Raw genomic sequence first — 23,013 nt, 5'->3', positions numbered from 1 at the left:
AAAGCCGAGAAAGCAAATTTACCTTTATGCTAATGTCAATGTTAAGTTGGACAGAATGGGAATTTCGGACTAATCAAGATTGAGAATATTTACAGGGAGAGGAACATCGGAGCTCACTGAAAAAACAAGGAACAAAGGGAGATTATTTCCTGGCGTGTAAAGCACATCAGTTTCCTTCAGCTTTTCGGAGTTGCTGGAGCCGGTTGATCATCTTTTGAACATTCTGTAAAAACACAACCATTAGAATCTGTGAGAGCACTGCTTTTATTGTTCTTTAAGCAACAGAAAAATCTCCAGGAAGGGAAGTGTTTGTTGAGGGAGTCAAGGAGGAAGAAAGCGATTATTTCTGATAGATAGTATTTATTCGGCTCTGCTAAACCAAGGTAAATGCTTGCTATCTCTGTCTCAATTCATTTATGTTTATGCATATTCTTAAATTGTGCTTTGTTTTCCTTCACATGAATTTTGCTTTTGAAATTTGGTACTTTTGAATTGAATTTTCGGATGGTCGATGTTAATAAAGTGTGGTTGACTTGTCATTGATTGCAAACTTATCTGAATTCAATTTCGGGCAAGTGTTCAACATCAATACATCTTTCCTAGTCCCTCTCTGATATCTTCTTTTATACTTTGATGTTTACCTGAATTTGAAGACGATTGTTTGATATCTCTTTCGTATGATTTTTGGTAATTTTGAAAGCTTTTGCTTCATATGCAGAGGTTTGAGGTTTCCTTTCCTCAGTTTCTATTAACGATTTTAGTCTTGCTAGATGTTCATTGAGAGAGTCGAGAAATTTCTGCTGATTGTGAAGTTGCACCTCATTCAATTTTTTTCAGATTTAAGTGTGCAAGTTTCAATTTAATCAGTTGAATCTGTTTTGTATTAATGTTATCTACCCGTTTTTGTCTGCTACAAGTTTGAATCTCGATCAGTTTTTTCTTCAATCTATAAATTGAGCAATGAATTCTCTTATGAAGATACTAAAAAAATTATTCTGAAAGTTAAACGTCTTGCTTTCCAATTCTATACTCTGGGTTTTAAACACTGTTGTTCCAAGGCTATTGCACTTCTGTTTGCCGGAATTTTGCTTTCAAGGCAGTGGCCCTGCCACGGCAGAGTAATTGTTCTTCGTTTGTTTTTCTGCTCATCTGTTCTGATTCCTACAGAATCCTCCTAGCAGCCTTTATTCTTCAATTTGTTTTGCTGCTTTTATTCTATTAAATGAAAGTAAAGACTAATCTTCCTTTTTCTTTCTTTTTCTTCTTTGCAGGGTTAAGATTTCATATATGGGTTCACTGTCAGAAGAAGCCCCTGATGGAACTCAAAATAAGCCCCATGGAATTCAATTCCTGGAATATGTAAAGAAAAGCAAACTTTCATACAAAACCTATCAAGCCATTGTCTTGATTGTAACATTTTTGGCATACACAAGCTACCATGCCGCTAGGAAAACGACTAGCATTGTCAAGAGTACTCTTGATCCCCAATCATCTGAGCTAGGTTTAAGGCTCTTTACATGGAATTACACAACTGAACCAGTAGAAAGAAGCAAACTTTCATGGAAACTCGGAGATGGTTGGGCTCCATTTGATGCATCAGATGGAACATCTCTGTTGGGTGAACTTGACCTGGCATTTCTTTCTGTTTATGCCATGGGGATGTACTGCTCTGGACATATAGGAGATAGAATGGATTTGAGGATTTTTTTAACTATAGGAATGGTTGGAACTGGTATATTTACTTGTCTCTTTGGTGTTGGATATTGGGCAAATGTACATAACTTTTACTACTTTTTGATAATGCAAATGGTTGCTGGATTGTTCCAATCAACCGGATGGCCTTCGGTGGTTGCGGTGGTCGGAAACTGGTTCGGTAAGAAGAAGAGAGGGCTAATTATGGGTATATGGAATGCTCACACATCTGTTGGGAATATTACCGGGTCATTGATTGCTGCTGCAATGTTGAACTACGGATGGGGCTGGTCCTTTGTTTTGCCTGGTCTCCTCATTGCTTTTATTGGGTTGGTGGTGTTTCTAATTTTGCCTGTTCATCCCGATTCGGTCGGAGCAGAGAGAGATGAAGACGAATTGCATTCTCCAAGGAAAACAGGAGAGGGAGTTACAGAGCCTCTATTGGGATCAGACTCTGAGTTTAAACCATCAGCTGTTGGGTTCATCCAAGCATGGAAAATTCCTGGCGTTGCTATATTTGCTCTTTGCCTTTTCTTTTCCAAATTGGTGGCTTACACATTTCTCTATTGGCTTCCTTTCTACATTAGCCACACAGGTACTACATTTCTCTATTGTGTTTTAATGAACTTATGGTTAGCAAATGCATCATTTTGCTTCCACTATATACATAGCTAACCAACATTTGTCTCTGTCAATCTAACAGCAATTGATGGGAAGTACTTATCCAGCAGTGCAGCTGGAAACTTGTCAACATTGTTTGATGTTGGAGGAGTTGTTGGGGGGATTTTAGCTGGGCATATTTCTGATCGTTTAGGTGCCAGAGCCATTACAGCAGCAAGCTTCATGTACTGTGCAATTCCTGCACTCTTCTTTTACCGAAGCTATGGACACGTTTCCTTGACTGCAAACATCGCTCTTATGTTGATTACGGGCATGTTCGTAAACGGACCTTATGCTCTTATAACAACAGCTGTCTCAGCTGACCTTGGAACCCACATTTCTCTGAAAGGGAACTCAAGGGCATTGGCAACAGTTACAGCAATCATAGACGGAACAGGCTCCGTTGGGGCTGCCATTGGACCTTTGCTGACGGGTTATATTTCTGCAAAGAGCTGGAGTGCAGTTTTCACAATGTTAATGGGAGCAGCTCTTATTGCTGGCTTGCTTCTAACTAAACTTGTTGTTGCTGAAGTAACTGCAAAGATTTCGGAATCAAGGTCTCAAGCTTCTGCAACATCAAGGCCTCCAACAGCTTCACTTGATGTTTGATTTTCTTTGATGTAATTCTCAGAGCATTTAGTAGTTAGTTGTGCTTGTTGAAATGCTGATCTGATGAAATGCCGCGGCAATGGAAGAGAATGCTTTTCCGAACCATCTCCATTCGTTAATTATGATACGTAAAGGGGAACCAAAAGCATAGGAAGTTGCAGCAGGGTAGATCCTGATGTATGTATTTATGTATGTAAGCATTTTTTGTATGTTATATATATGAATTTACCATTACAGCATCAAAAAAGGATGTTTACCGACCACTTTTCAATTAAGATTTGAGCTGCATAAAGTTAATCCTATGAAATGAATTAAGATGTTTATTTGGGAAAAGGGATCCAATGTGTTTTCCATCATAGGAAAAAGAAAAATCCTACAAGTTGACATATTCCGGTACTAAGTGTTATGCTAGGAGTAGATTAGTATAAAAACAAACTCAAATCAACTTATCATCGCTTAAATAACGATAAAAAAACTGATTAGTCCCGTACTTGCCATATAAATCATATGGATTCGATGCCTGGACTTCTATAGATTATTACTTGATAATGACATGGTACACTTATCCGTTGGTGAGTCTTTCAGTAGTAGCTCGAGGCACATCACACTGCCGCCTAGAAGACGCCCTCAGCATAGGGGGAGGATTAGGAGGCCCGATTCCAACGCTTCCTTGACAAGAAATCCTTTTACGGAGCCACAGGACCCCTCTAGTCTAGCAGATTATTGAGGCCAACTTTCCTAAGAATTGGAAAACCCCTTGCCTCCCTTCCTACACTCGCATTGAGGACCCAAACGAGCATTACATTACCTTCATGAGCATGATCAACCTATACTCCAATGAAGACCACGTCATGTGTAAAGTCTTCCCGACCACCTTGGTTAGAATGGCTCAATAATGGTAGAGAGAGTTAGAGACTGAGTACACTGACCCCTTCAACTTGCTAAAAGACTTGTTCATCGTCTGCTTTATAGAGGCTTTCAAAGCCAAGTGGATTCGCCTAAATCCACATAGGGTAGGGACTGCAAGTTCCACAAACGTAGTGGTTATACCACTGAAGAGTACAAAAATTACTTCAATGAGTGCAAAAAAACTCCTACTCCAAGGTCAAACTCCTCGGGGCAGGCAACTTAAGGAAGAACGCCACTACGAGACGCACCTCCGTATTTGGAGGACTCCAAATGTTTGTGATACCAATGGGAAATCTATATCATCCGCAAAGGAGCTCCAACACACCTCGAGGGATCATAGGCCCAAAAAAGATCCAACGGTCCAACTGGGGAACCCCTGTCGGTCTGCCCTCCCCTTCGTACGAATCATAGTGAGACTCTCATTGTCTCGTTAACCATTAACAACTTTATGGTCTATCGCATCCTGATCGACACAGGCAGCTCAGTGAACCTCCTTTCCTGGCGATCGTTGTAGGCGGTAGTGCTGCACAAAAAGCGTTTCAGGGAAGGCACCTTCGAAGGGCACCTTTTGGGCATTAGAGAAAGGCACCTTTAAAGTCCCCATTTTGGGCATTGTCTCCCTCCAGGTCATTTTCAGGGAGAACGACAAGCTGGTCGAAGTCCATGTTGACTGGATAGTAGTTGACATCCCACTGGTGTAGAATGCGATCCTAGGTAGGCCCCTCCTCTCCAACATTAATGCCTCCATCAGCATCCGTGAACTCACCTTCACATTCCCAAGCTCTCGAGGCGTAGTGACCATACAAGGCGACCGCCAGCTAGCTAAGGAGATCCATTGGGATTCACTAAACCCCAACGCGTCATGGGAACACCCCACAACCAAATTAAGACCTCAGGGGCATTAGCGACGTTATGCCTCCGAGGGTCCAATACCTATAAATAGAGCCACAACTCTCCATAGTAGAGGGAGGTAACATTCTCTCTCAACATCCTCTCTATAATTCTCTCTCTATATTTACCCCTATTGTTTACTAATTTGATCGTTGGAGTGTACCACAGGGACCGCTCTTAGCGCAGGGTCAATACATTGACTGATCTTGATTTCTCATCAGTAACTTTTGACTCACAATTACAACAAACGAGTAATTAGTTGGATGTTAATTTGAAAAAACTAAAACGTTAAGAATGAGTAATTGATTAGAAATTAATTTGAAGAAACTGAAACGTGCGGAAGACTAACTAATTGGACATTAATTTGAAAAAACTAAAATGTTGCGAGATAGTAATTAATTGAATATTAATTTTAATAAACGGAAATGTTACCAATTGGTAAGAAATGGTAAAAGAATTAATAAAAAAAAGGTTGATTTTTTTATTATTATTTTGTATTATAAAAATACCGTGTTTCGCCATATTACACTCAAGTGTATTTTTGCTACAGTTTATTTTGTGGATTACTATACCCAGCCCAAATTTCCCACCCTCAGCCCCAGAAAAAGACGATACCGCCCCTTAGCAAAAATTTGAAAACCCCAAACTCTCTCAAACTCTCCCCAACTCATTTCTTTCCAAAATCAGAGTTACACGTATAATGGCGAGCAATCCGTCATCCCCGGGAAGAGACGAGAACGACCAAGCCGCTGAAGTCGAGGTATTTTTCCGTTTGAGCATTTATGTTTTTGGTTTAATTTTTGCAAAAATTAAGACTTTCGGACTGTCGGGCGCATGAACATCACGCCCCACCTTGTGGTGGGGCGTGCGTACATCATGCCCCACATCAAGGTGGGGCGTGATGCTCATTCGCCCGGTAGTCAGAAAAGTGAATTTATGGGTTTAGGCCCCGAAATATTGCCGAATTTGATCGTAATGGAGTCTAATGTTCGTTAGTTAATATTTGCAGGTTCTGTTAGAAGATTTCGGAAGTAATGGTGTCGATTATAGTGGGAAATTTTATCCTGTACAGACGTTTGAAACATACCAGGAAGTTGTTAACTGGGCAAAACAGACGGTGATTCGGCTTGGCTTCGAGTTAACTATAGCTTCTAACAAGACAGGGGGTAAGTTAAAATGGATATTGGTTAAATGTGCTCGTGGTATAAAGAATACTCAAAGGACTGGGGATAGGGATATGGAGGAAGTAGTACGGAGGAATATGAAAACAAAATACTGTGGTTGCAAATTCCAGGTGAAGGTTCTAGAAATCGCTGAATTAGGGGGTTGGATGGTGAATGGTGTTGCTGGAGAGAGAGGACAGCACAATTATGGATTGGTTGTATATCGTCAGGGCTATCGACAGATGAGCGGACTAAGTCATGCTTCAAAAAAAATTGTTCGTCAAATGAGTGCAGCTTAAGCAAAGCCTTGTGCTATTTTTGTAGCAATTAAAGAAAAACACCATGAGGATTGCCCGACCCAAAGACGTGTGTATAATTACATGGAAAAAATAAGGACTGGGAGTTTTGAGGGTTGGGATGTAATCAATCAGTTTTATCGGCTTGCTATAGATATTGATTACATTGTATGCAAGCGGAGCCGGGCAGCAATAGTGTGACTCACCTCTTTATGGCACATCCTACTTCGATCACCCTGTTCCAATCCTACTACTTATTTGTTGGTATGGATTCAACATATAAAACAAATAAGTATAAAATGCCATTTTTTGAGATCATTGGAATGATGCCTTCAAACAAGAACTACTTGATTGCGTATGCAATTATGAAGGATGAAACTGAGGGTAGTTATATGTGGGTTTTAGGAAAATGAAGGCTTTTGCTTGGTTCTGATATGCATCCGACAGTCATTGCTACTGACGGGGAGTTAGAATTGATGAGACCGGTTAGTGAGGTTTTTCCTGAAACTCATCATTTGTTGTGTACATGGCATATTAATAAAGATGTGGAGGATAGAGTAGACAAGTTGATTGGAATGAAGGATTTTGGAGAAATTTTTAAGAATACCAAATGGAAAAAAATAATTCAAGCGCTGACAGTAGCCGAATATGAGGAGGCAGTGATAAGCATGAAGAATACTTCTGTCAAATGGCCTCGTGTGATACAGTATGTGGAGACCACATGGCTTGTGCATAAGGAGAAGTTCTGTCGAGCGTGGACGAACAATGTGTTGCACTTAGGAAACACAACAACATGTCGAGTAGAGAGTTCACATGCACAGTTGAAGCAGTGGTTGAATTCATCTATTGGTGCGCTCAATACAGTGTGGGCGAAGGTGCACAAGGACATTGAGGCTCAAATTGATGCGATCAAGTAAGACATTTTTTCTGTTATTAAATTTAATCTTTTTAATTATAATAAATTAGGTTTGTAATGTTTTACTGTATATAACCAGATACTCACTTGAGGACTCGAGATGAAGATCTGCGATGTCTCACTATGTAGCTCCTTTCACTTACCTGAACTTACATGTTTCAAATTACTGTTTGTGTGTACTGTATGATGAGATGGTGTGTATGTGAGAATTGAGTGTGGATGTGTTTCATCAATGCAGATGTGTGTTGCCCATGACTCATGGTATTCCTTGTGCATGTGAAATTAAAAAATATATTGATTCGAATACGTCGGTTAGTGTGGAGCGCATCCATCCTTTTTAGAGAACTCTTGCATTTGATGGTTTGAGTGACATACCAGTTACTGCTCCCGTATATAGTGATGGGTCCGAGGATCACCGGTTTTTTCACTCTCTTGTGGAAAAGGTTGACAAATTAGATCCTGCAATGGTGTGTAGCACATCTGTCTACATCCATGATCAAATTAACCCGGATCAAAGCAGTTACAAAGAACCCGAGGTCAAAGACATAGTTAGGGGTAGACCAAAGGGGAGTTCATCTACGAAGCGGAATCCGAGTGCATGGGAGTACAGTCAGGGTGCACATGGTCGTGCTCGGTCTTCTACTTCGAGGAGTAGTCGTAGTCGAGGCCGAAGCTCATCGTCCTCTATACATAACAATGAGATGTCGGGTATATTTCATTTTCGTAATAAATAAGTTAATGTTAAAGTAAATATATTATCACTGACAAACTTCATATGTTCATATTTGCACCCGGATTTGATGCGGATATCAACGGATACCAACATTTACTTAGAGTTTAGGGACTAATCGTACCATATATTACCAGATACCTAGATGTTGTATCAGATGGTAACTGTGGATTTCGTGTTTTAGCCAGCGCCATCACAAATAATCAAGAGGAGTGGAAGTTGTTGAGAGTGCTTATAGAAAATGAGGTGCGGGTCTACCGTGATCTGTATAAGCCAGTGTTCTGGAACCGAGTAGATGATGCCCTCACGCGTATTAGATGGACAGGAGCGGGGTGTGGTCAATCCCACTGGATGGTGAGCCCGGATGACTTATATGCTGCTGCATCTGTGTTGAATGCAGTGATATTCCTTTTCACTGCGCCACAGTTAGGATGTTGTAGTATACTGCCGATGCGTTCAGACGATGGAAGACTACCGGAGCGAGAGATTGTCATTTGTCATTTGGAGAGTTATGAACACTACATACGTCTTTATTTAAGACTTGGATTTTCAGTGCCTCCCATTGCCAGCCAATGGCATAGATTTCGTGATCTGAGTGTTCATCACCTGGACAATATTTATGCTGACATGAGAGCGGTTTGGACTAGATTACATTGATGTATACGAATTTATATGTTTTAATTGATAATATTTATTTATGAACTTATATTATTGTTACAAGTTTTAATTAAAATTGTATGGTATTTACAAGTTTTAATTAAAATTGTGTAGTGTTTACTGGCATTTACGGGTTGGGGATGAAAAACAGACTAATTTTTTTTTGCTCATCCCACATGTTAAATAGAGGACCTTTCATATATATTTTGAGACGTGTAATATGGACTCATGTATATTATAAAAAGCGTCACTATTTTAATTATTACATGAGTCACAATACATATGTACAAATGTGAATTGGGTAGATGGAACGCAGAGTGCTTAATATAATAACTCTATTTCCGGGCGTCTAAAGCACATCAGTTTCCTTCAGCTTTTTGAAGATTCTGTAAAAACGCAACCATTAGAATCTGTGAGAGCACTGCTTTTATTGTTCTTTAAGCAACAGAAAAATCTCCAGGAAGGAAAGTGTTTGTTGAGGGAGTTAAAGAGGAAGAAGGCGATTATTTCTGATAGATAGTATTTATTCGGCTCTGCTAAACCAAGGTAAATGCTTGCTATCTCTGTCTCAATTCATTTATGTTTATGCATATTCTTAATTTCTATTTACATGAATTTTGCTTTTGAAATTTGGTACTTTTGAATTGAATTTTCGGATGGTCGATGTTAATAAAGTGTGGTTGACTTGTCATTGATTGCAAACTTATCTGAATTCAATTTCGGGCAAGTGTTCAACATCAATACATCTTTCCTAGTCCCTCTCTGATATCTTCTTTTATACTTTGATGTTTACCTGAATTTGAGGACGATTGTTTGATATCTTTTTCTTATGATTTTTTTATAATTTTGAAAGCTTTTGCTTCATATGCAGAGGTTTGAGGTTTCCTTTCCTCAGTTTCTATTAACGATTTTAGTCTTGCTTGATGTTCATTGAGAGAGTCGAGAAATTTCTGCTGATTGTGAAGTTGCACCCCGTTCAATTTTTTTCAGATTTAAGTGTGCAAGTTTCAATTTAATCAGTTGAATCTGTTTTGTATTAATGTTATCTACCCGTTTTTGTCTGCTACAAGTTTGAATCTCGATCAGTTTTTTCTTCAATCTATAAATTGAGCTACGAATTATCTTATGAAGATAGGAAAAAAATTATTCTATACTTTGGGTTTTAAACTTGTTGTTCCAAGGCTATTGCACTTATGTTTGCCGGAATTTTGCTTTCAACGGCAGAGTGATTTTTCTTCGTTTGTTTTTTTGCTCATCTGTTCTGATTTTCTACAGAATCCTCCTAGCAGTCTTTATTCTTCAATTTGTTTTGCTGCTTTTATTCTATTAAATACTCTCCATTTTGACCGGTTTTCTCTCTCCTCCTCTCTTTCTATTTTACCCTTAATCCCTCTTTTTCTCTCTTTATCCCTATCTTTTCTCTCATTCTCTCTCTTCATCCCTGCAAATGAAAGGGCATCCATTCATATATGCCGGAATACCAAGAATCCAACGACATAAGAAAATTCTTTGTTTCAGCAGATCAAAACTTCAAAAAAAAAAAAAAAAAAAAAACCCAAATGAAATGAAGTGGGTTCAGATTTGGAAAAAGATATAAACATTGTTCTTCTTCTTTTATCTGAGATTTGCAGACTCATGCCTTTCTCTTAATGAAATGAAAGTCAGGTAAGAGAACATAAAATAATTTATTATTATTGGATTGGATGTATTATTGGATTTGGGATCTTGATTTGCATAGAAATTCAAGAACTTAGAAATTCATGCTCACAAAATGAAGAAGGAAAGAATTGGATCCTCCGATTAAATTTTAAAATGGTGGAAAGGAAAGCTTTACTTTCTTTTTCTTCTTTGCAGGGTTAAGATTTCATACATGGGTTCACTGTCAGAAGAAGCCCCTGATGGAACTCAAAATAAGCCCTATGGAATTCAATTCCTGGAATATGTAAAGAAAAGCAAACTTTCATACAAAACCTATCAAGCCATTGTCTTGATTGTAACATTTTTGGCATACACAAGCTACCATGCCGCTAGGAAAACGACTAGCATTGTCAAGAGTACCCTTGATCCCCAATCATCTGAGCTAGGTTTAAGCCTCTTTACATGGAATTACACAAATGAACCAGTAGAAAGAAGCAAACCTTCATTGAAACTCGGAGGTGGTTGGGCTCCATTTGATGCATCAGATGGCACAGCTCTGTTGGGTGAACTTGACCTGGCATTTCTTTCTGTTTATGCCATGGGGATGTACTGCTCTGGACATATAGGAGATAGAATGGATTTGAGGATTTTTTTGACTATGGGAATGGTTGGAACTGGTATATTTACTTGTCTCTTTGGTGTTGGATATTGGGCAAATGTACATAACTTTTACTACTTTTTGATAATGCAAATGGTTGCTGGATTGTTCCAATCAACCGGATGGCCTTCGGTGGTTGCGGTGGTCGGAAACTGGTTCGGTAAGAGGAAGAGAGGGCTAATTATGGGTATATGGAATGCTCACACATCTATTGGGAATATTACCGGGTCATTGATTGCTGCTGCAATGTTGAACTATGGATGGGGTTGGTCTTTTGTTTTGCCTGGTCTCCTGATAGCTTTTATTGGGTTGGTGGTGTTTCTAATTTTGCCTGTTCATCCCGATTCAGTCGGAGCGGAGAGAGATGAAGACGAATTGCATTCTCCAAGGAAAACAGGAGAGGGAGTTACAGAGCCTCTATTGGGATCAGACTCTGAGCTTAAACCATCAGCTGTTGGGTTCATCCAAGCATGGAAAATTCCTGGCGTTGCTATATTTGCTCTTTGCCTTTTCTTTTCCAAATTGGTGGCTTACACATTTCTCTATTGGCTTCCTTTCTACATTAGCCACACAGGTACTACATTTCTCTATTGTGTTTTAATGAACTTATGGTTACCAAATGCATCATTTTGCTTCCACTATATACATAGCTAACCAACATTTCTCTCTGTCAATCCAACAGCAATTGATGGGAAGTACTTATCCAGCAGTGCAGCTGGAAACTTGTCAACATTGTTTGATGTCGGAGGAGTTGTTGGGGGAATTTTAGCTGGGCATATTTCTGATCGTTTAGGTGCCAGAGCCATTACAGCAGCAAGCTTCATGTACTGTGCAATTCCTGCACTCTATTTTTACCGAAGCTACGGACAAGTTTCCTTGACTGCAAACATCGCTCTTATGTTGATCACGGGCATGTTCGTGAACGGGCCTTATGCTCTTATAACAACAGCTGTCTCAGCTGACCTTGGAACCCACAGTTCTCTGAAAGGGAACTCAAGGGCATTGGCAACAGTTGCAGCAATCATAGACGGAACAGGCTCCGTTGGGGCTGCCATTGGACCTTTGCTTACCGGTTATATTTCTGCAAAGAGCTGGACTGCAGTTTTCACAATGTTAATGGGAGCAGCTCTTATTGCTGGCTTGCTTCTAACTAAACTTGTTGTTGCTGAAGTAACTGCAAAGATTTCGGAATCGAGGTCTCAAGGTTCTGCAACATCAAGGCGTCCAACAGCTTAACTTGATGTTTGATTTTCTTTGGTGTAATTCTCAGAGCATTTAGTAGTTAGTTGTACTTGTTGAAATGCTGATCTGATGAAATGCTGAGGCAATGGAAGAGAATGCTTTTCCGAACCATCTCCATTCGTTAATTATGATACGTAAAGGGGAACCAAAAGCATAGGAAGTTGCAGCAGGGTAGAGCCTGTTGATGTATTTATTTATGTATGTAAGCATTTTTTGTATGTTATATATATGAATTTACCATTACAGCATCAAAAAAGGATGCTTACCGACCTCTTTTCAATTAAGATTTGAGCTGCTAAAGTTAATCCTATTAAATGAGCTGAATTAAGATGTTTATTTGGGAAAAGGGATCCAATGTGTTTCCATCATAGGAAAAAGAAAAATCCTACAAGTTGACATATTCCGGAGTTTGAAATCTGATGAGTTGAAATGAGTGGGAAATGGGGACAGACACAGCTTGCATCTGAAAGTGGAAAATAAAGGCTAAAGTTGAAATTGGTAAACATCCAAAAAAAGCAACTAGGCATTTGATGCTAACAGCTTTTGAATTTAATTCTTTTCCCACCAAAAATGGAATCATTTCCCTTTCAAGATTGATTAATTCTGCAATAAGCAATTACCAATTTCTTGATCAACAACACTACCAAATGTAAAAGTATTGTTCACTTGGAAATACGGTTCAGTATTCATCTGGTCTGTCCACATCCATATCCAAATGGATGAAATTTGGACAAATTAAGTTTGATTTGATACGTAACTATCAAAACGGTAGATTTGGAATTTATAAAAATTTATTTTGAATGTAAAATTTAAATTTTATTATTAAAGAATATATTTTATTTTACTTGCTAGATAGGACCAGCTTAACCATAAGCAGGTCTACTTGGGAATGTGTTCATCTGTTGGAAATGGTGCACCAAAGACAAATTTTGCTTGAAGTTTTTGCAAATAAAAAAATGGGAATATTTAGGCAACTCTTTAACTTGTGTGTTACGTCCAAAGACATAATTAATTATTAATTAATGATGACCATATGCGGATAGTAGAAAAAGCATGAAACAGGCAGCTGCTTCTCAATCTTTTCAATTTCTTTTTTTTTTAATTTATCTTATGAAAGCTGAAAATGATAGGCTTATGCATTACATCCACAAATTATATACTACTTGGATTAATTGTGGCCCCACTAACGGATTAAGGGGTTAGAAGAATTTGATCACCCCATTATTCGCGGGAAGAAAAAATTGTATGAAATTATAATTTTTCTATAAAGCAGTTAAAAAATATCAATCAGACGTTGATAAATTATCAGTGAATATTAGTCATGCCTACATCTGAATATTATTATATTGTAGTATTAGGAGAGAAGATAGAGAAATTAGGTCCAGAAACTAGTATGGCATTGGCAATCAGATATATAAAATATTTTGTTGAATTGTTAGAGGTCAAGTTGGTCTGTAACACTTATAAAGAATTAATAGAAAAGTAGTCAAGGAGCATTCCACGTATTATAGCATTTCTTCTAAAGTGGGAATTTAAACTTTGCTATTAAACTATATTTTTTCAGTGGCTGAAATTAAGTCTTTTAACGTTGGCTTAAAAGGAATGGTTTCTAATTATTTAGGTACATCCAAAATTTGTACATAATTCTATTCATGGAAAACGAGTATTTTATTTGATAAATTATTAGATTTTAATATTTATTCTGTTACTAACATAAGTATAAATAATCTGTCAAAATATGTATGTCGGATATTGATAACCCGCGAAGCCCAAAACGGGTTATACTCATTTCGCAAGCCCAGCCCATATTAAAGCCCCATGGGCTAAGATTGGACGGGACCCGAATAAAGGAAGCGGGCGCAGCGAGTAAACCGCCCCTAATTCCTAAACGGAGCGACAAGACTCCCACTCAGAACCACGTTCGTTGCCATGAAAACCACGAAAGGGACATGGCCTAAAAAGGGGGAACCGCCCTCAGAACGTGGCCCACTAAGGAGTAACCGCCCTCGGCGGTTACCCAAAAATACCTATAAAAGGCCTTAAGAATAGGGGAAGAGGTACGTTCACATTTTTTTCCCACAGAGCTATTGCTAAATTATAGACTCATTCTTACAAAAACTGACTTGATCGTCGGAGAGTTTTCCCGGAGATCCTGTCTCCGGTTTTGTTTTGCAGGTAACTCCGGCAAAGAACATCAAAGCGGATCCAGCAAGTTATCAGATATAAATTTACCTAAAATCTTTAAAATAGATAACTTTGAATCAAACATGGAGACTTAGAAAAAAAAAACTTAGACATCCCAAGGGCCTGAATATATTATTGAAAAAGAAGAAGAAGAAAATGGTACAAATAAAGAGAAACCAAGAAAAACTATCAAGCTCTAAGTTGTGAGACCAAAGAAAAATCATCACAAATGAGAGCATCACAAAACTAGGATGCAGGTTTCACCAAGTAAAGTCAGCGGTAGTTAAACCATGACGAGTCAAACTATCAACCACTCGATTGCTTTCCCTATAAATATGAGTAGCCCTAGGGACGGCTGCTAGGACACAAAGCCGTTAAAGATTACGAAGAGAAGGGTGCGTCGGATTGGATAGAGTGTTTTGTTAGCTGAGAAAAAGAGGGAATCCGCTCCCGGGTTGTCACTCTACTGCGTCTGGCCCGTCCTCTAGGCACCTTTGGAAGGCAGGGGGAGGGCAACCCGATTGGCAGTCAGAGGATCCATAGTACCTGCAGCCCCACGAGCTGGACCGAAAAACAAAACTACTAAGATGATCAGTGAGAAAAACAAAAAAAATCCAACAAGAAGAAGACTTTTTTCCGATAATAAAGAGGTAATTCCATTAGATGAAAAAAATGTAGAAGTACAATAAAAAAAAAATAGTAAGGAATAAAACTTCAAGTCAATACAAGATCCACAAACGGAATAAAAAGTCTACAAAGAGTAAAAAATGTCATAAAATGTAATAATAGCACAAACGAACAACAAACCATATGTTTCTCATAAATCCAAATCCGTAGAAAAGCAGCTGCAATCCAATCTCCATCTTTTAGGCCATTCCGAACATTTGGATATGAGTAATTTCTTTTGCAACAACGTAGATGTAGTGATCTAAAGACAAGATCAATTGTTTCCGCTCTTGCTAAATTCGAAAAATGTATAAATAAAATGATTATAGAGATCAAAAACAGTTCAAATGGATAAAAAGATTTAGTAGAATATATTAACTCCAACTAAAATATGATTAATAAACAAAGAAAAAACACTTTAAAAGTGGAGGTACAAGATATATAAGTGCCTTACTACTGTTTATTAAGTTATCTACTAAGTAGTTTCATTGTTGTAATTAGTTAGAATTTATGTTTCCGTTACTAGAGGTACATATCCCTTAGTTACCATTATACAGTGTTATCATATTTTGTATGTAAAGACTTTGAACAGAGTCTTAATCACCTGAAAATACAATAACCATTAAAAAAAGGGCTGGAGACCGGCGAACCCTCTTCGATGATAAAGTCAATTGATAATTCAGAGAATGTCAAAGACTAAAGAAATATATTTCAATGATTAGAAATAAGTTATCTCGATTCTGGGGGCACCTCTACTATTTATAGATAACTAAAGTGATATCTCGGACATGTAGCAGCTTATGATAGGTCGGTGGACCCTATCTTTGCGTGTCATTATATTTATGAGAATGATGAGCGTTTATTTGGAATCCAGCGATTTGATTGGTCCACGTGTTTTCCAAGATACCTTTTTAAGAAGTTGCATTCGGCAACACAAAGACCGCCGAATGATTGCCTTCGGTCCATACTTAAGCCATACTATAACCCTCCATTTCTCTTTGCGTTGGACAGAATCCATCTGAAGTCCTTAAATCATAGTGAGCCCAATTATCATAAACCCAAATGATTTAATACTATAATATACAGTAAAGTTATATATAAAGCTTTACAAGTATCTTGTAAACTAATTTTGCTATTTCCTCTGATCATGAATCTAAGGTCTTTCTTTTATAGTACCAAAAATATATTTCATATACAAATCTTAGTTTATCTCTTTCATTTTTGCTTTCTTCAAAGTTCATTCCTATTTGTCATCTATAAACTCCGTCTTTTAGAAATGATTGGCTCAATATCATTTTGGATAAATTAATTATTCAACTCATTACCGAATAATTCTAACACAATTAATTAGATCAATTGCAATAATAAATCCTATTATTATTGTTGTTATCTTTAAAAAAAAAACCTTCTAAATTGTACTAGAAATAAAACTAAATATTCGTTTCATTTCAAAATAATTATCAGATTTCATCAAATTTTCTTATTTCGTATTATTTATCAGATTTGGTTTTTAAGGCAATTTTTTCTTATTTTACCCTTGAGTTTAATTTTTTTTAAGGAAATTAATGAGTTTAATATTAATTGTATTTTTTTCATTTCAAGTTTTCAATGCATAAAGAGTGGATTTAATGAGTGACATAAAAATGAAAATAATTAATAAAAAGAGATAAATAATATTTTGGTCTATATTTCAGGAATTTATTGCAGAGTCCGGATCTTCCAACAAATACAAAGAACCTGCAATACAAAATGCGACATGTGTCAATAAATTTGCCAACTCAGCAATTAAAAAAACCTTTTAATCATATCGTTTTTCAATCTTTCCTATTCTCTATCTTCTTCTCCATCTTCTTCACTATTCTCTTCCAATCCAATCTCATAGTTTCTGATTCATATACTTCATTCTCTCCAAATCAGTTGAGTGACTCTTTTTCCATCAACTCATCTTCATTGTCCGCCAGCAACATCTAGGTCCGTCGATCGGCAGTCTACCGATCTCCACCAGCAACACCGTCGATGGCCGATTGTAGTTCAGGTGTATTTTCTCTCTCTATTTGGTGGAGAACGGCGACGACTTGATAGAACGAAGGCTACAATTGGTTCTGTTGTTAACCTTATAGATCAGACTAGCTATTCACCATATCAAAATCTTAAAAATGAGAAGCACTCAATCCAATTACAAGTCTGCAGAACTTTAAAATAAAATTTATAAATAAACAACCCTAAAATGCAATTGGTCGCCGGAATCACTGATCAATACTCTGATATTTTGAAAAATGATTCCTAAATTTGAACCACATCAACTAAAAACACAAAAGGTGAAAAGAATCTTGAAGCATTTATGGAAAACGAGAGAGAAAGAAGCTTCAACATCTTTGAAAATCTTAGGGTGAAATTATGTTTTATGTCCGTATGATTAAAAGGGTTTTTTAAATTGCTGAGTTGATAGAAACAGAGTCTTAGAACTGATTGGCAGATGAAGAATAAGAAACTATGATATTGGAGAAGAGAATAGTGAAGGAGTAGGAAAGTTAGATTGAAAAATGATTAAAAGGTTTTTTTTTAATTGCTGATTTGGTAAATTTATTGACACATGTCGCATTTTGTATGGCAGGTCCTTTGTATTTGTTGGAAGACCAGGACTCCATAATAAATTTCCTTATAATTCATAAATTTAATACAAATCAATCATGTTTTTAATATGTATAATCTGATAAAATGTGATAATTATATACTTTTCTATTATAAATTAATGAAAGTCCAACTAACTTTATTTTTTATTTAATATTAAAAAAAAAATTAACCAATCCCAGCTAACTTTACAAATTATTGATTACAAATCAATAATTATTTGTAACAACTTCATTATTACAAATAATGGAAAATGCTTATTGAGATTCATACGCTAAAAATCATTGTATATACATAGAAAATACATTATCTAAACGCTTTAAATTCTCACATAAATACACCTTGGTATATCCAAAATACGAATGTCAGTTAAATTTTTCTCTATTTTTTTCATATGAAAGGATAATTACAAAAAGCCCACATTTATTAGTTACTTTTTATTTTGAACTGTAATAAACAATTACAAATATTTGTGCCCTATATATATAATAGCTCTCCAATTCCACATCATACAAACCATATAATTTCTTCTGTATATACAGATGGCTTCCTTTGCTAATTTCTTAATCATTATCCTAATCATTTCAGGTTTGTTTTATTATATATTTATTTGAATGAATCTCTATGATTACTATCTTACAAACATAATTATGATTATGATTAATCATGTTATGTATATTTAAATTACAGATTGAATTGTAAGACAATTAATTAGTGATTTTGGATGAATATATGTTATTGTTGCAGGAACAACAGTGAGAAAGATGGAAGCTTACAGGTGCGATGACGTATTGGATGAAAAAAAGTGCAACCTTTCGAATTGTCGAGAAGTATGTTACTATAAACATACAGGAGAAGGTGAAAGTGCTTTCTGTAAATGGAACGAAATAACCGAAACATATTCTTGTCATTGTTATTATAATTGTGATTATCCTTCCTTTGTTCCATTATTCATATGAATGATTTTATTATGGTGGTGAAGATTTTAGTTTGGTGATTGAATGTCTACTTATGATTGGAGAAATTATGGATTCAAACCACATAAGGATGAGAGTTTTCTTTTTAAACTTTGATGTAAAATTGTGTGAATGAATGATTTTATTATTATTTCTGCATTTTATGTTTCTTGTTTACCAGTGGTGAAGCTCTTAGCCTAGTGGTTGAGAGCTTACCTATGACTAGGGAGGTCATGAGTTCGAATCACATTCGGATCTGGTGGAGATTTTTCTTTCTTCTTTAATGTAAGCGCATTGCACAAATTTTTTTTAAAAAATGTTCCTTGTTTACCAAAAAAAAGACGTATACTAATAAATAAAATATTTTTAATAATTTAATTTTACCTCTTTCTTCTTACCTTTTAAGCTACTTTATTATCAATTAGTATATATATATATATTAGATGTTGAGTAATGGTTCAACTCTCCTTTAATTAGAAAGGATTTAGTGTGTCACATCTTATATATGTACATTTTCAATTAATTTCATATGAGTTTCATTTGGCTTCACAAAAGGTAAAACTAGTTGAAACTTATATTAAACTCAATTGAAACTGAAGTAAGATCTTTCTGTCAATGTACAAAATAGTTCAAAATACTTTCAACTAGTTTTATGGGAGTGCCATAAAAATGAAACTGATTGAAACTCATAAAAACTCAATTGAAATTTATTGAACTCAAGGGAAACTTGATAAAAAAGTTTGATTTTTTCCCAAAAAAAAAAAAAAAAAAAGATTGATGTTTTAGGAATAGTCGCTTAAGCCCTATATATATATAAAAAAAAAAAAGGAATAGTGGTTTAAGCACACGGTATTATAAAAATATAGAATAGTGGTTTAAGCACACAGTACTATAAAAATATATCATCATATTTGATGATATGGAGTGAAATAAAATTTGTAAAACACATCATAAAAGAAATTTCCCCTTAATTTTATTTATGTAATTGAGATGTCACTTTTTGAATTTTGGAAAAAAAAATTAAATTCTTCTTAAGGGAGAGGGAACTTTATTTGTTTAATTATTTATTTTAAGTATAACTATTAGGTGGTTGTCACAACATAATCTATATAATTGAAAAAATTACAATTGAGAAATCCAAAAACCTATTATATTCAGTAACTGATTTTTGTTTCACTTACCAGCTAGCCAACTATCAAAATTATACTAATAAATAAGATGATTTTTTATTTTAAGAAAATCAATTTGGTTCGGATCTACAACATATCCATAATAGTTAATTCAATTTACTTGTTTGAAGAAAATGTCTTAGATTCTTGGTATTCAGTTATATTCCTGAAAATTTCTAACACAACGACACAATTTGTAGAGAAACCCCACCTCACACGATCCATTTGACATTACTATCATTTTTGTTGTATTTACATGATATATAATCACGTAAAATATATTACAAATCACGTAACAAGACAACTGTTTTGACACCCCTACCTCCTATGGGTCAAGTTCTGTAGTCTCCTTAAAACTAGGGGGAAATTGCTGTGTTATTTTTCACATTTAGCACAAGATTTCGATTTCGACTTCGACATGAGTCAACTCTGTTTAGAGAAGCTGAAACAGTAACAAAAAGATGTATAGGCAGGCAGCCTTATTATGCTATACCCCCTGAAATCAAACCACCAGCAGTTGGTGTTTCTTCTAGTTCTAGAATTTTAACATTGTGATGTAAAACTAACTCAACCATTTGCATTTCGTCTTGCCTCTTCAATCCCCAAATCATTTGAGATCATGTATTTAAGCAAAGAGTGTAAGATGCAATGACCTAACTTTTCTAGTAAAGAACCCTTTTCCCCCACTCTATCAATTGTGAAGATGCTCCATCACATCCCCAGTATTAGTAAACATTCTAATCGAACTGACAATTGAAAATAGCATCTACCTCCTCTTATGACCATAGCAGGAACCAAGAGAACCTTGTTTATATACAGGATCAGTAAAAGCTTGCATTACAGCTTTCTAAGGACGAAAAAGTCCAATAACAAAATAAAATAGAAGTGGGAAACTACTTAAAAAGATTAAGAATGGGAAATAAAAATTGAAAAAATTGTAAACAGCTATTCTTAATTACCCTGTTTCTATCCCACATTTCCAGTTCCTTAAGCAAATACTTGAGGCAGAGTTGAGTGTGTCAAAATGCTTTACCCTATTTGAAGTTCAGCCTAGTATGACATAACTTAACAATTAGTCAATACTTGCCTACCTCTACAAGCTTTGGACAACTAAAAGAAAACCATAACTTCATAGTCGAAAAACCTCATACTAGTCCACCATTTCCATGCTTAAACATGGCCTACTAGCTGTGCGCTAGGCTAATTCTGTGCCCACCTGCCTCGTTTTAATGCTAAAACACTAGCTATTAGCTGTTATGCGAGGTGAATGTTTGCAGCCCACCTGCCTCAACATGTTAACTTTATTTGGAATATCCAAAAACATAGCATCATCTTAAATGGCAATTACCATTTGCAACCTTCGAATCCCTGCCTCAAAAGATTCAGATCAGTTCAATTCAACACTTACTAACTAAGTATCCATGGGAACAGATGAGGGAGAGTTAGGCCATTGTAATAGGTGCTAGTATAGTATGGTCACAGCTATTCAAGACTGCTACGCTGTCCACCTCATCCTCTTGTACAATACAAACCATGACCAGTAATATCCTCCAATAAACTATAAACTGATGATGCTCTCTCACAAATTCGCCCAAATAGTATCAAATTCAAAACTTTAAAGTGGAAAATAGCATTTCAATATCAACTATTTCTAACATTAGAAATCAGAGTTCACATCACAGTAATAGATGTTAACTATATATCAGTCCCAATTTGTTCAAACTATACATAAATATCTAGCTGGGCAAAGGAGGATGTCTACATTTTTCTTTCAGTTCATGTACCAATTAACTCGAAAAAACCAACAGTTCACGTTTTCCAAATTAATTTAACTTTTATCTCATCCGACTGATTATCACAATGGTTTTGCATACCTAACGAGTGATATTACAAGCAGATCTTCACAACAAGTGCCTATTAAAAGTAACCTTCATTTTTCAAACCTAAACCTCCGATCGTGTCTCCTCTCCAGATAATTCCGGGTTAGTCCACCGGCAGGAAATCAGCAAAAGAACTAACTGAGCCCTAAATTAAAAATCAGAACCCGCATGCGAAATTCAAGTTTTTCCAAATAAAAATTAGGGCAAAATTCAATATATGGAACAAGTAGAGATCCAAAGTATAATAATTTTATTTAATAACAGTAACAATCAAATCTTCAAACGTATATCTAATTTTTCTCAATGACTTTGTATGACCTAATCAGTCCTTTCGTTAAACAAGAAGAGAGGATAACCTGATAACGGCTGAGATGCTAATCCTCATCTTTCTTGCTCTTGGGCTTTCGATACTTCTCTTCCATTAGCTTGGCCATGAAGAGACCGGTGCTGGCTAGCTTCTTAATATTAGGAACGTCGTAGTTTTGAGCAATGTAAACCCCGGAAACCGTGCCCAGTATGAACGAAAAACAGCTCCGAATTATCCCCATCGCCAGTAAACCGCTAGACTAATAGGTCCGGCACTATGAATTCCCGCAGCCGAAAATTGAGTTAATTGGCGCCGGAGAGGCGCAGCAATTTAATCGGCACGGGCTCGGACGGCGGTAATTTGTGCTAATTAGTCTCAACGTATTTCCCCTGCTTCTTTTGGATGATCTAACTTCTTAGTAGTCCGATACATCATCACACTCTCGTATGTCTCTTTTTCTTTTTCTTTAAAATAAAAAACACTATTGTACAACTTATAAATTTTTTATTTTTATTTTTATATGAAAAATACCAAAAATAACACGTTATAAATAATGTAATGGATGACCATTATACCTCTGTTATATCTATATATATGTTACATCCATAAGTAATGAGATACACACATTTACAACATGTTATCAGCACGAAACCCTAGCCGTCTGAGCACGCCTCCCATCAATCGTAGACGCCACTAGCCACTATCGTTTTTATTCAATTTGTTGCGCTATCGGTTTAGATACGCTTCCGATTTTTAACTCGATGAATTAACATGAGAATCGTTTATGATTATTTTGCAACAATATTTGATTTGATTGTATTTGATATATTCTTGATTTTGTTGTATGAGATTCTGGATTTCGCCATCGTTCGTCCTATTCTTTTGTGATTTCCGATTTCTCATCCATGCTTCTATTTAACGTTTATATTATAATTATTAAAATGTTTTGGTGGACAGAAAATCTTAATTAATTCTTATTAAACCCACTATTGATTTGGATTGTTTTGTTTTGTGTGGCATGAAATCAGATGATTTTGGTTTTTCTGTAAAATGGAATCACTGGAAAAACGTAGCAGTTCATGTGTTGTGCAAAACTTTATCTAAATATAGTTTAGTAGGTCAGGAAATTGAATGAGTTTTTATTTAATGTATTAGGGTG

The 23,013-nt window shown here is 36.1% G+C and overlaps 3 protein-coding genes across 5 annotated transcripts; 2 read left to right on the top strand and 1 right to left on the bottom strand.

Moving 5' to 3' along the window:
* The first annotated feature begins 133 nt into the window (after positions 1-133).
* On the top strand, positions 134-3,224 carry LOC136226671 (putative glycerol-3-phosphate transporter 1). Its single transcript, XM_066015293.1, has 3 exons — positions 134-383; positions 1,272-2,287; positions 2,396-3,224. The coding sequence occupies exons 2-3, from the start codon at positions 1,288-1,290 to the stop codon at positions 2,959-2,961; spliced, it is 1,566 nt and encodes a 521-aa protein (XP_065871365.1). The 5' UTR covers positions 134-383; positions 1,272-1,287; the 3' UTR covers positions 2,962-3,224.
* Positions 3,225-8,870: 5,646 nt separating this feature from the next.
* LOC136226666 (putative glycerol-3-phosphate transporter 1) lies at positions 8,871-12,346 on the top strand. Of its 2 annotated transcripts, XM_066015285.1 has the most exons (4): positions 8,871-9,069; positions 10,378-11,084; positions 11,169-11,393; positions 11,502-12,346. In XM_066015285.1, exons 2-4 carry the CDS (start codon positions 10,394-10,396, stop codon positions 12,053-12,055), a joined length of 1,470 nt encoding a protein of 489 aa, XP_065871357.1. In that variant the 5' UTR covers positions 8,871-9,069; positions 10,378-10,393; the 3' UTR covers positions 12,056-12,346. The 2 variants fall into 2 exon arrangements, with proteins under 2 accessions (XP_065871357.1, XP_065871356.1); XM_066015284.1 differs by having other exon boundaries at positions 10,378-11,393; positions 11,502-12,345.
* Positions 12,347-21,343: 8,997 nt separating this feature from the next.
* On the bottom strand, positions 21,344-22,306 carry LOC136226617 (uncharacterized). Of its 2 annotated transcripts, none has more exons than XM_066015241.1 (2): positions 21,904-22,306; positions 21,344-21,692 (listed from the first exon to the last, which is right to left on the bottom strand). In XM_066015241.1, the coding sequence occupies exon 1, from the start codon at positions 22,093-22,095 to the stop codon at positions 21,922-21,924; it is 174 nt and encodes a 57-aa protein (XP_065871313.1). In that variant the 5' UTR covers positions 22,096-22,306; the 3' UTR covers positions 21,344-21,692; positions 21,904-21,921. The 2 variants fall into 2 exon arrangements, with proteins under 2 accessions (XP_065871313.1, XP_065871373.1); XM_066015301.1 differs by having other exon boundaries at positions 21,344-21,685.
* Positions 22,307-23,013: the final 707 nt, after the last annotated feature.

Source organism: Euphorbia lathyris, chromosome 1, assembly GCF_963576675.1.
Source record: "Euphorbia lathyris chromosome 1, ddEupLath1.1, whole genome shotgun sequence".
NCBI lineage: Eukaryota > Viridiplantae > Streptophyta > Magnoliopsida > Malpighiales > Euphorbiaceae > Euphorbia > Euphorbia lathyris.
This window is presented reverse-complemented; position numbering and strand designations above follow the sequence as displayed.